The sequence below is a fragment of the Anopheles arabiensis genome, chromosome 3 (genome assembly GCF_016920715.1).
Source record: "Anopheles arabiensis isolate DONGOLA chromosome 3, AaraD3, whole genome shotgun sequence".
Taxonomy (NCBI): Eukaryota; Metazoa; Arthropoda; class Insecta; order Diptera; family Culicidae; genus Anopheles; species Anopheles arabiensis.
The window spans coordinates 13,094,794-13,107,734 of NC_053518.1; the positions used below are offsets into that span (position 1 = coordinate 13,094,794).

A 12,941-nucleotide genomic window follows, 5' to 3' on the forward strand; every position below is an offset into this window, starting at 1 on the left:
GTGTTCCGTGTGACTCTACTCCGTTGCCTTTTGGCGTTCAATAATGCACCCGTGCCGGCACAGGGAAAGCCCTGGTATGTTTGTACACCATCCAACCAGCCCAACCCGATACAAGCAACGATGCAAAATCGGGACAACTGTCTCCAAAAGGTAAGACTTCAATCCGGCTTGTGTCGCTGCATGTTGGTTGGTGTGCAAGTGCCCGAGCGAGATTAATTACTATCGTTCGAGACGACCGGTCACCAACCGCTGGACACGTTGACACCGAGTGTACCAATTCCCACTGAGCTTGGCTTTGGCCAGAGCGAAGGATGGGTTCAAGATGATGTACTTCAGTGCGTCAGGAGACAGGACCAAAGCCCATCGATTGTCATCGTACTGCGGCGAGCATTATGAAACATACCTGAACAACGGTGTCAAATGTGCACTAGCACCCAGCCGAGCAGCATCTTCCCTCTGTCGACCGAAAGCGAAGCAGAGATTAATTGATGATAATTATTTTTGCTTCCAATGCTTTTGTTTATTCGACCGCAACTGTATCTACACTGCTGCTGCACTCTACTGCGCAACGGGCACTATTACCCAACGTTCGAACGGTTCCACCACATCACCCCGTCTAGTGTGGCACACAGTGGGCTTGCCATCCGTTTCGAGGCTTCCTGTTCATTATTTTTTCACCGCTTGCTACTCTCGATTTGCTCTCGATTGTTCTAGCGTAATCCATTGCAAGGACGAAAGCAGCAGCAGCAGCAACTGCAATGATTCTGATGCAGATGGAGAATGCTGGTTGATAATGATGATGATGATGACCACAATAGCAACTGCTTTGCAGTTAGTTTAACCTGCTTTCGTCTAGTCGATGACTTCATACATATTTTGTGGAATTGTGTTCCTTCTCTCACTCTCTCTCTCTCTCAATCTAGAAACACGAATATAAAAAGCAATTGTTATGTTCTGGACCACAAGTTTCCCGTACGCGCTTATGTGTTTGTGTGTGTGTGTGTGTATGATTCCCTTCCAAGTAGATGTCGCCCACCGTAACGGCTCCATCCCCAGGGCGACTGTAATCTCATTCGAATGGCAAGTGTTGCTACCGAGCCACCCCGGGGAACCGACATGTACACGTTTGTTTCCTATCTGCCTTGCTTCCTATGGCCGGTCATTGGTGTTCAAGCTCACTGTAGCACTAATAAATACACCGATTATACTGCATGTAGACTTGGTGGTTCGCCCTGTGCACCAATCGAAGAACGTTCGATGTCTCTCAGATTCTGTTTTCTCGGTGTTGGAACATGGAACAGACACTAATCATGATTAAGCAGCAAACAATTGACAGATATATAATCGTTAAGAAACGGCAATGATTGTGTTGTTAGCTTTGTTTTTAATTACCCGCATCCCAGAATATAGTGGAAAATCAAAAGATGTGAAACACATCTAGTAAAACTTTAGTCATCCCGTGGTGACTGTAGTGTGATGAAAGACATGGTTTTAGATAACTAAACATAATTTCGATATTTTGTTAATTTCGAATTTTACGCTTCTATAGGAGTTGGAATTAAAACGTATTTCTCATAATCCTACTAACTATTTCTACATCGCGTAAAATACAGTTACGCTCCCGAATCAAGTTTATAAGTATCCATCATCAAACGTTATGACCAGCCAGAACCAGAATTCTACGAAATGTATGGTATTGCTTCGAATTATGGACATTTAAGGCCTTTTTAGCATGTAATATTTTCATACTGATTAAAATGTAGTCGGCCATTCCTCTGTTTATCTCACTTTACTGAAGCAAACCTTCTAAGTTTGATATAAAAAAGTAACTTAACTTTATTAAGACAATATGTTGAAATACTGTTTCTATCAAGTTGATAACATCTTCAACAAAGAATTTCGATGCTCTTCCATGCATCTGAACCAGATTAATAAAAGTTGTCGAAAAAATGACACTGGCGTCGGTTTTTAGCAAAACTGCGGTATGGCCAGGGACAGGATACGAAGAAAATCAGTAAAAATATGGTGAGTGTCCGGAGTTTGAAGCTATCCGTAATTTGAAGCCAGAAGGCAACGAAATCTGACCACCGGACATCGTCAAAGATGAACGAGATCCCCAATACAACATAAATGGAACATACACAGTAAACATATCTTTAGCTGATGTGATTTCAGATTGTTTCTGATTTCACATATACAAACACATAATAAAAGTGTATCATCTTTGACAGACACTCAATAAAAAGAAACTCACTTCCCCTTGGCAAGCGCATGTGGGAAATAATATTATTTTATAACATTGATTTGATTGGTTTTCTCCCTTAACTGAACAATATGGCATTATAATATGGATGAACGTAATAAGATAGTATCTATATTATAGATTCGATTAGAAGTCCAATTGTTGAAGTTATAACATACTTGATACATATGCTAAAATGCTTGATACAAATCAAAAAGAGAAATTGAGACTTAATGTAACTAATTATTCGCATAGACCAACGCTTTATTTCTATTATTTATTTGACCAAATATTAATGAGGATCTCTCATATTACTAGTCCAACTTTTGTTGATTAATCTTTCAATTCCAACAACCAGCATAAGCTTCAAAGTTTGAAGATATACGGATGTATTAGTCCAATGCTTCTCCTTTTGGCAATTTATATCTGTGGCAAATCACAAATCACTCATTGAATTTTCATTTAATAAAACCACCCGAAAAAAGGTTACCCACCACTAAGAACATTCTGCGAGGGGCAAGAACCAAAAACTGAAAGATAATTAATTCACCCACGGTTTATATATCTAATTATTCGACCAAAGCGTTTGGCCGATAATTAGAATCATTCCTTGGAAATTGGTTTACCCCGTTTCCCTGCCAGCGGGATCACACGGGAACGTGAACGCGATGAAGAATCGAAAGAATGAATGAAACATACGAAATTCAATTTCGTTCACCACGCGGGCCTTGAATAGCTTTCTTTCTTATTTCACTGCTCCCGGAATATGCACCCGAGGTCCACAACATTCAAGGTGCTTTTTTATCTTTATTCATTACAGCGCTTCCACACCGTAATGAACTGTCATTCCTTTATCTGATAGGGTTCCCCCCAAGCGGGGATGGTTCATTTTACAGACTCAATCAATGATAAATTATGGAATTCCTTTTTCCATCCTGCTTGCTTGGACCCTTTGGAGAAAACGGATTGACGACGTGCCCCGGAACGGTATGCCCGGTTGAATCAGGAAAAGTGTATCCCGTTCTTTGCACCATTCCTGCAAAAAAAGTGCATCCAATGCAAACTTCCTGCTTCCAATTCTTGCACAAAAAGCTGATAATAAATTAATTTCGTACCATCGTGGCACTGTCACGAGCTAAAGCTCTCCTACATTCATCGCCAATCGCCACGTGATGCTTTTCCCATCGTACCGTGTACGACACATCGGGTAAGAAAAAAAAGCTAAAAGACACTTGCTGACAAAGTGACTGAGAGAAATGAACATTCATTTCCTAGACGAAAGAAAAGCACGAACCACGAACGTAAAGTACACCGATTGGAGACTGCAAAGGGGGGGGGGGAAACCCCATTGCAGGTTACGTTCAAAGAGAACATGGTAAAAATGCGAAACCTTTGCCCCGGTTGAGTACTTATTTTGCATACGAAATCGTCACTCATCTTTTGGCAGGTTGAACACTGCTCTAAAACTAACTATTCAGGAAACCAAAAAAAACGTCAAAAAGTGTACAAGAAATGTCTCAAAAAGTTGAAATATTTCAATCGCTTCACTTCCGGTAGGAACGCGCTATCAAACTTCAAACCGGAAGGTGAAAAATGCAACCCAGCGAAGAAGTTGTGTAATAAAAATCAGGCACTAAAAGAACTTGCAGCAAAAGACAAACCCATCGGTAAGGGTAAGTAAAACTTTACAATCTTCACAAACGGATTGTAACAGGAGGACTTTGACGATGGCTTCGCGTACAGGATGGCGCAACTAGCAACAGCAGGAGTTGCTGAAGGGAGGCAAAAAGCGTGCTTCTTTCGCTGACGAAGAGAGATAGACCGAAAGGAGGTAAGATGAGTTGTGGTTCGAAAATTTTCAACACGAGTTTAAGTTCAACAACGAGAGTTTGTAGTACTTGCGCAACGGCGAAAGCTGCCCCAGCATATGCCCCAGAGGAGACGATTGTTGAACAAACCCGTCCCGAAGAGCACTGCCCATGAAGTTCATCAAGGAAGGAAAGCTTCTGTTTTTTTTGTTTCGTTTCAAAGAAAGAAAAGCCAAGCTCAGGAGTAGTAAAGATAAATTGAATTTTTACCACACCTTACCACCAGTATTGTAGATTGGTATAATAATGTGAAAGGGACACCATATGCTGTGGTGCTTCCACTGTTCGGGAACGTAAAAAAGCGATGCCACGAACAGGGAGAATGTTAGGATGAATTCTACGTAACAAAAAAATCCGTGTCTAGTGCATTGGTGGTGTACGGGGAGATCAGGATGACTCTGGTGCACACTCCAACGGGAGCAGTGGAAGGTTACGTGCTTCCGGCAAACGTACAGCTAATACATCAGTGAGTTAAAGAACAGGGTTGAAATTAAAAGTGAAACAATGCGGGAAATGGAAAAGAATTCAGTTTCGAACCTTCTAGTAAGTTCTAGTAAGGAGTAAGGCGTATTAAATTTGATACTTTATGTTCAGAATAGTTCGTTCAGGATTATTTCCAGAACGGGTGTGGGCTTGGGATCAATTCAAAGAATAACATTCATTTTCAATTACCGGTATGGGTTGGGAATCAATTTCAGGACCATTATGGGTTCTGTATCAAAATGTCTACTTTTTTTTGTAACTTTTAGGAGCGAACTCATAGTAATCAGTATCGATTCCAGAACCGGTATGCTTTCATGAAGAGTTTCAGTGGCATGGTACATAAATAGAACATGTTCCAGGATCGGTATGGTTTTTATATCACTTCCAGGACCGTTAATGAGTTGGGATCAGTGCAAGGATCGTTGAAAGGGCGGAGCCTAGTGTACAGTCGTCAACTAACACATGCCCGTCATGAGTTCATGTCTGGAATGGAAAAAGTCGCCAGACAGAGTCGCCCGGAGTCCGAGTCGTCCGGAGTCGTCCGGAGTCTTCCGGAGTCGTCGGAGTCGTCCCGAGTCGTCCGGAGTCGTTCAGAATCGGAGTTGGTCGGAGTCAACAGGAGCCGCGTGGTTTAATGTGCTTATGATCAGACATTTCCTTTCGTTGTGTTGTTTTGTCTTACACTTTGCGCGTGCACTTTCTATACAAGCCGACCTCGGCCGACTTCAGATAACTCCGTCTGCAGCCGATTCTGGATGACTCCTGTCGACTCCGGACGATTCCAAACGACTCCGGAGGACTCCAGACGACTTTGGACGACTCCGGACGACTCCCAAAGACTCCGACTCTGGACGACTCCAGACGACTCCGGACCATTTCGGACGATTCCGAACGACTCCGGATATTGCAGCGCGGACCTACCTTCTGGAGTCGATTCCGAATTTATCGGAGTCTGATCGGAGTCGACTCCGGATTGTTGCCAACTTTACCCATCACTAATTAGGATCATTAAATAAATGAATAAATAGAAAAATATAATTCCCTAAAATCGTCGATTAGGTGTTTTAGTTTTAAATTAAGAATACTATTGGATGATATATTTCAAACTCACTCAAACCATCTGGAAACTATTTTCATCTAAAAAAAACAGGTCCTTAAATGGTGCACAAAATTGCACTCCAAAGATAACATCAAAACTTTCAACGCAAAGCTGCATCACCAGCTACACTATTCAATATCTCTAATTTATTACCAACACCTCCCAAAAACTGAAGGGCCTGTGCAATTTATCGAACACCGAGCAATGCTGCACTCGAACCACCCCATGCATCCATGGCTCGGACAATACCCGAAAACGCATTTACGCATACGTGCGATGGGTGTGCGTGCATTTGTTTCAATAATAAATGATCAACGAGACACCGTTGGTTGGTGGCAATTGTAGAGTCTTGCTGCAATCTGTCGATTGTATGTGTACCGACATACATACAACACACAAACACACACACACATACAGGCTCCATTCAGCTGGGACCAAAAATCCGCCAGCCGTGGCACACGGCCGTATAATAATAATAATAATAATAGTAATCCGCTATCAGACCGGATATCGGGAAGCCAGACTTTGCACCACCATTTATCATGAATATTGCGATTAATTCCACCACCGACTAGTCCCCGACTAGTGGCAGCATGGCGACAAAAACAATAACAAAAACAGCATCGAAACAAAAATGGTGAAAAGCCATCCATTTCCACAAGAGAGGGCTGGCACGGTCGAGTGCTTTTGGGCTGGCAAACCGTAGGTCGGTGGCGCGGGTGAGTCCGGGAGGTTCGTTTCAATGCATAGCTATAAATGCGCGAAATAGTTCTCATTTGAATGAGCGTGTGCGTGTGTGTGTTTGTGTGTGTAGGTGCTTTTGTGGGGACAATTGAAAAAGGTATATCACACCCCCCCAAAACGCACTATTGCATGACGTTGCACATGTCGGTGAAATGTATAACATCGAACAGGATACGATTTATGGTGCCATGGTAGCTGTATCTCTTTGGTGTTGCATTGATCATACTATTTTATGGGCTAGGTTCAATATCGTTCTGAATAAGAAAACCAAAAAGAAAAATAGCATTATTCAAAGCACTATCAGTGCTGCAAAATGTCACTGTCAATGTCATAAAACAATCTGACTGAAACAAAATCCATATCAGCGTCACGCACTCAATTGTGATGATCAGATGATCAGATACTCAGAACGGTTGGTGGACCAATACATGAATAATGACATTTTTAGGATCATCGCTTGGTCAGTCACTATGTCATGACTTTTTTTCACTGTGATCAGTTCTGCAAAATGTCACTGACATAGTCATGACAAATTCCGGCAGAAACAAAATAATGTCAGCGTCACGAGCTCTATTGTGATTATCAGAGGTGAGACTCAAACAGTTGTTGCGACCATGACATGCTTGGTGGCATTCTGTGCAACCAACTCTTGGTCAGTCACTTGGTCGCGACATTTTCAGTTGGTGATCATAACGATAGTCACGGGAGAGATGCGGTGCCTGCTTCCTGCGGTGGTTCCTAGATACAAAATGAGTATTGTCTCTCGCTCTGTTTGACCCGACAGACCATGATTATGCTTGCGCCGGCACTAAGCTCAGCTTGTCAGTCAGAGAATCGCGTTGGACACAAGCACTCGCATGTCGTGTTCGTCATGTCATGACGCACTTTGATTGAGTATCACCAATGAGTATCAAGCTGCCACGGATGCATTGTTTTCGTTGGTGAATATCTCGTAAAGCTCATGACATTTTGAAGCACTGAAGTTGTATCTCTTTGGCGCTGAATTGATCATACTGCGTGCTCGGTACACCTCGGTACAACGAAATGCAACCGATACCTATTGTGGACACTGATTCACAAAACCGAAAGCGAGTGACTATACACGCATGCACAATACACTACCAGAGAAAGCTAAGGTAATCGAATTTATTCATTATCATTAATATTTACTTCCTTAATGCAATAGTATTCGTTTCCTGTTCAGTGTGTGGGTTTTTTTTTTGTTTTCGCTGACGTAAATGTCATCCTATACCTTCTACATATCCTTTTTGTTAAGCTGCTCCTCCCAGTCCTGCAACTAATATCCCACCCCCGCCGGATCGACCCAGGACAGGCAGGTTGGTTGGTGCTGGCTGACTGCCAAAGCACAGCTACAAAGAAGCCTTAATTAATTACAAGCCTACTACGTTCTATTACAGTGACGAGGCAAACGTATCTGTGCCACAGCAGCAGTATCCTACCCCAATATGGTTCCCCGAACATACTACAAATCGCGTATTATCACCTCCCCCCAACAAGTCTCTCACTCTCTGCTCGACATTGGTGTGGACAAACTAATCAGGATATGTTTTCAATCGATGCTTTGCGCGGATTTCCACCTTTTTAAATGCCAATTCGCTCACCGTGACATTCCGTACAAATGGAAATGGAAATTAGAACGTTCCAAACGCCTAGACGTACCGCCTACCAAACTGCTTTTGCATTGAAAAGCACAAACCAACACTTAATTACGTACCTTTGCGTACTACTACTTCCGGTACCGGAGCTATTTCCAGCAACTTTAAAGGCAAACGTTCGCCATTTTGCTTCTCCGAACCCTTCGTAGGTTCGTCCTAACTAACTTCGTACGCACTCCGCGAATCAACCCCTACTGCAAAGCCTACTGCGCTACACTACCACTACCAACTAAACTGCTTAAGAGGAACTTGCATTTAACTCAACAACTGTCACGCTCCCCTGTCACCCCCAAAAAGAAAAGTGCAATACGAATGAACTCGCGAACGTAAACGAGCAAGCAAGCGCGAAAGCGTCATCGTTTAAACCCTGTGTGTATGTGTGTCTGTTTAAGTTTAGGTGCCAACCGGATGGACAACCTATAGAACCGAATAGTTAAAGCTAACAGCAACGTAACTGGTAATTAGTGGCGGGGTAAAGTAAGGGGTGCCTTTTTCAGTATTTCAGTTTTCCGCTCCCCGGTGTAGGATCGTTTACCCTTGTTTTTCTCTTCTCCTACACCCCCCCCCCTTGTAGTGGTTGTAACGTGAATGCAGCCTTTTGTAAGAGCAAATTCTACCGCTGTTCGAGCTACGGATTGTAAGATAACCTTGGCTCTACATTAGTGCAACTTCTACTGGAAATTGCTTCTTATTTACCCTCTCTCTCTGTCTCTCTCTATCTCTCCTTCTCTTTATCTCTCTTCGCTCGAAATCGTTCCCATTCGTGCAAACGATTATTGATTATTGTCCCCGCAGCGGCTCACCTTCCCCGTTTCCCTTATCGCTAGTAACCGCAAAGATCAGTATTAATCAGTAATATGTGTGCTTATGTGTGTGTGTGTGTGTACGTGTTTGTGTGATCTTTGTACGGGCAATATCTTCACGATTCTGCAATCTCCGCCAGATTGCTCGGTATGGCCAGCATGGGAAAGGACGTCAGCGGTGGACAAAGGGCACCGGTCGCCGTACCACCAGCGTTCGCGACCGCGGCTGCACCGGCATTATCAATGCTGCTGGTGTTGGTGCCACTGCTGCTGGAGCTGCTGCTGCTGCTGCTACTACTACTGTCCAGAACATTGCCACTGGGGCCTGCTGCGTGACTGCCCGTGGTGCGGTTACTGTTAATTGCGTTGGCACTGTTGTTACTATCGCTAGTGGTGGTGGAGCTGCTGCTGCTATTACTACTACTGCTAGTGCTGCTGCTGCTGCTACTGTTGCTGTTGCAGCTTCCGGCCGCGTCCGGATCGAGGGCCGACTTCAGCAGCTGCTCCCTCAACTCGCGGGGCGAAGCGGCACTGCTGATCGGTCCCCCGGTCGCCCCACCAATGCCAATCAGCCGGCGTGGACGCTGCTGCTGCTGCTGGTGGTGGTGGTGGTGTTGGTGATCACTGCCACCCGTTTCGTTCGTTTCATCACAGACCATCTTAATGCTATCGGTATTCGCGTCCTTCGAGCGCCGTTCCTCTTCCTCCTCTTCCTCCCCCATCCTGCATCTGTCTTCATGGCTACTGACGACTTCCATCGTGCCGGTACTGGCCCCGCCACCGGTACTACTACTAACGCCACAGTCCATCATTACATTGCCACCAGTGCCTCCACCCCCAAGCATCCCTCCGATCGGATTGGCGATGCCAGTCGGGGTAGAACATCCACTGTTCGAGCCGCTGCTTCCCCCGAAACTCATGCCACCACCGAACGGTACGGTTGAGCCAACGCCACCGCCCGGGCTCGGCACACTGCCGGACAGCCGGGCAAGGAAAAACTTTGGCGTTATTCGACCACTCGCGCTCGCCGCACTGCCGCTGGTGGCTGCGAGGGGAAAGGGACCGCACAGTGGAATGTTGATGCCGCCACCGTTGTTGTTGTTGTTATTGCTACCGCTCTCGAACGAGGTCGTCGACGAGTCCGGGCTGGGGCAGATCGGTGAGGGCGATGATGGCGTTTGACAGACGGGCGACGAGCCTCTGTTGTTTTTGGAAATAGCAGAATCCAGCATTAATAGGAGCGAATTGCACGGACAATTCTTTGCACAATGCATCCCAAAACATTACCTTTCCGAGGGGAAAATTTTCTTCGACGGCGGTGAGTAACAGTTGCCATAGTTGTCCTCCAGATCGAACTTCCGCTTCACCGACGAGCTGAGCGGGCTGGGCCGCAGCGGGCACGGTGACATGGACCGCCGGGTGACGAACTTGCGCGTCGGCGACGGTGACGTCGTCGGATACTGCAGCCCAATCCCGCCACGGCTGCAAACGAAAAACCGGGGGAAAACAGATCAAATTAACGCACCGAATGGGACTTTACACTTCCGCCCAGCCAAACGTACCTCGTCGGCGATGGGCTGGAGCAGCACGTCGACCCGATCGTGGGCAGTGCCACGTGCAGCGGATTCTGCAGATCATCGATCACCATCTTGCCGGGCGCGGTGCCCGACGAAAAGGACCAATTCTCCGCCACCAGCGTCAGGTCTTCGCAGCTTTGCGACATCTGCATCGCGTTGTGTATCTCCCGCTCATGGTTCACCTCCCGGCTGTTGCTGACGTCGGCACACTCCTCCTGCCGCAGCTGCGATATCCGGGGCGTGAGGCGGGGACCGGGCGTACCGGCGCCGCTCCCACTTCCACCACGGCCCGGGCTTGCGCTGCCGTTCGAAATGACGGCCAGCGGGCTGAAGCTGGCGGAAAACCGTCGCACCCGGGGCGTGAAGATGTTCGAAAACGACGTCGGAAGTGATTCCCTATGATGGAAGAAGAAAGCAGAAGAAAAGGGTCGAGATTAAGCTTTTCCTTCCCGGCAGGATTAAGGTGCGCTTTGTGGTTGGGCCTGCTCGTCCGTACCTGGATCCCGATGGTCCCGCGTGGAAGCTGGCTGCGTTCAGCAGGTTGCCACCTGTGACTGTGCCACTGCTGCCACCGCTACCTGCGTGCAGTGGTTCCATCATGTGTCCTTCCGCCAGCAGTCCTACCTGCTGCAGGTGCTGCTGTTGCGCTGGGCCGCTGTGATCGGTGCTGTTGATCCGGCCAATGGTGATGGTGCTGTTGTTACTGTCGTTGCCGTTGTTGTCGTTGTTGTTGTTGTTGTTGTTGTTGTTTCCGCTAGTGCTTGGTACGGGTTGCGATTGTCCTTCTTCCATCGGCTGCACCCCGACGATGGCGGCGGTGCTAGAGAGCAGATTGTTTATCTGTGGTGCACTGGAGCAACGTTTAAGGGCATTGGGCGAGTCGACATCCATCTTACAACACCACACCGCCGCCCCTCTCCTTCCACACACACACACGCTCACACTCTAAAGCGAAAACACTCCGTAATACACGCCGTTGTCAGTGGCGAGTCCTTTTTTGGCAAGAATCGGTTTCCGTACGGCCGCGAGCCTGCGTATCAACAATGGGGTTTTGTTTGGCTCCGACCCGAACCCTAAAGGTGGACACCCCGGCCAGTGTCGAAACCCGTTGTTTACGGAAAGAAATGCTCACAGCTTCCCTACTACCATATCGCGCAATTAAATAGAATTTTCACGCTCCCTGAATTGTTTTTGTGAGCAAAATCGCAATAATAATCGCATTCTCACACTGCTCCTCTGGCTGGTGGTGTTTTCGTTTTGCCCAGAACGATCGAAATTGCTTCGAGCAGGCTCCGACGCTCTCGGCACAGAGAGAGACACACACCCGAGCGCGCCAATGTTTTGGCACTACCACCGGGTGGAAAAATCGATCGCCGACATTTTCCTTCCCCTTGCTGCTTATTTATCCTTTTTTGGTGATCGGGTGTTTTTGTAGAAGCGACCTCACTGAGCGCACATTCTGTCGACGGTTGTCTTATTGACACACACATACACACACGGGGGTCGCTTCCTTCCAGAGTGACCAGAAGTACCGATTTATCTGTATTCGTAACGATTTTTGATAGGCCTACCGATTCACAGATGACCGCCCTAAAACTACCGATTTTTCATTTATGCTACCAAAAAATCACAAATTTGCTCATAATAATGACCGGAAGGTCATAAAACCATTTCCCTAATGATTTATTGCAGTAAACTCCATATGAAAAATGGAAATCATCAGCGATCAGAACCAGAAGTTCAACACTGACAACTGAGGCCCGTGTCTGTACTTCATGAGATGCGATGAAATTGGACGTGCTGGTAATACAAATTAAAACTCCTACCGAAAACTACCGATAACATGTTGACGTTCCTACCGAAAACCGCCAAAAAATCTGGCCACACTGCTTGCTTCTCTTCTTCGTTCGTTCTGTCAAACGGCGGACGGCGGGAAACTCATCGAACTTCAAACGGCCGCATAACATCGCGTCCGTCGGGTGTTTTTTCTCGTTCGACTGTCACGCGCGTTTGGTTTGTGTCTTGGGATGCCCGATCGATGGCGCTATTACTTACTTATCCCGCGCTACAACCGCTTTGCGGTCTTGGCCTACCTCAGGAGTGTCCGAAACCGCTCACGGTCTCGCGCCTTCGTCTGCCAGTCCGTTATCCCGGCCTTAATGGCGGACGCCTCCACGCCATCTTGCCACCTCAATTTGGGCCTTGGCTTGAAACGCTGCACAACAGTGAGGTCGCCGCACATCTCGTACAGCTCGTCGTTATAGCGGCTGGCTCCATTGTCCTTCCACACATACTGGGCCAAGTATCCTTCTGAGCATCTTCCTCTCGAACGCGGCTAAGAGGGTTTCATCAGATTTGGACAGTGTCCATGTCTCAGAGGCGTATGTGAGTACTGGTACTATATAGCAGCTATATAGTCCTCAGGCTGTAGAATGACCGGTTGGCAGCC

General features: G+C 46.6%; 1 protein-coding gene across 6 annotated transcripts; it reads right to left on the minus strand.

The window, feature by feature from the left end:
- Nucleotides 1-510: 510 nt before the first annotated feature.
- On the minus strand, nt 511-11,987 carry LOC120902655 (dentin sialophosphoprotein). Of its 6 annotated transcripts, XR_005739459.1 has the most exons (7): nt 10,989-11,987; nt 10,478-10,888; nt 10,203-10,397; nt 8,172-10,115; nt 1,037-1,304; nt 843-919; nt 511-764 (listed from the first exon to the last, which is right to left on the minus strand). XR_005739459.1 is itself a non-coding variant. In XM_040311603.1 (4 exons), the coding sequence occupies exons 1-4, from the start codon at nt 11,381-11,383 to the stop codon at nt 9,032-9,034; spliced, it is 2,085 nt and encodes a 694-aa protein (XP_040167537.1). In that variant the 5' UTR covers nt 11,384-11,987; the 3' UTR covers nt 7,569-9,031. The 6 variants fall into 6 exon arrangements, 1 of the variants encoding a protein (XP_040167537.1); XR_005739458.1 differs by lacking the exon at nt 1,037-1,304; XR_005739457.1 differs by having other exon boundaries at nt 511-919; nt 1,037-1,271.
- Between the last annotated feature and the right edge of the window lie 954 nt (nt 11,988-12,941).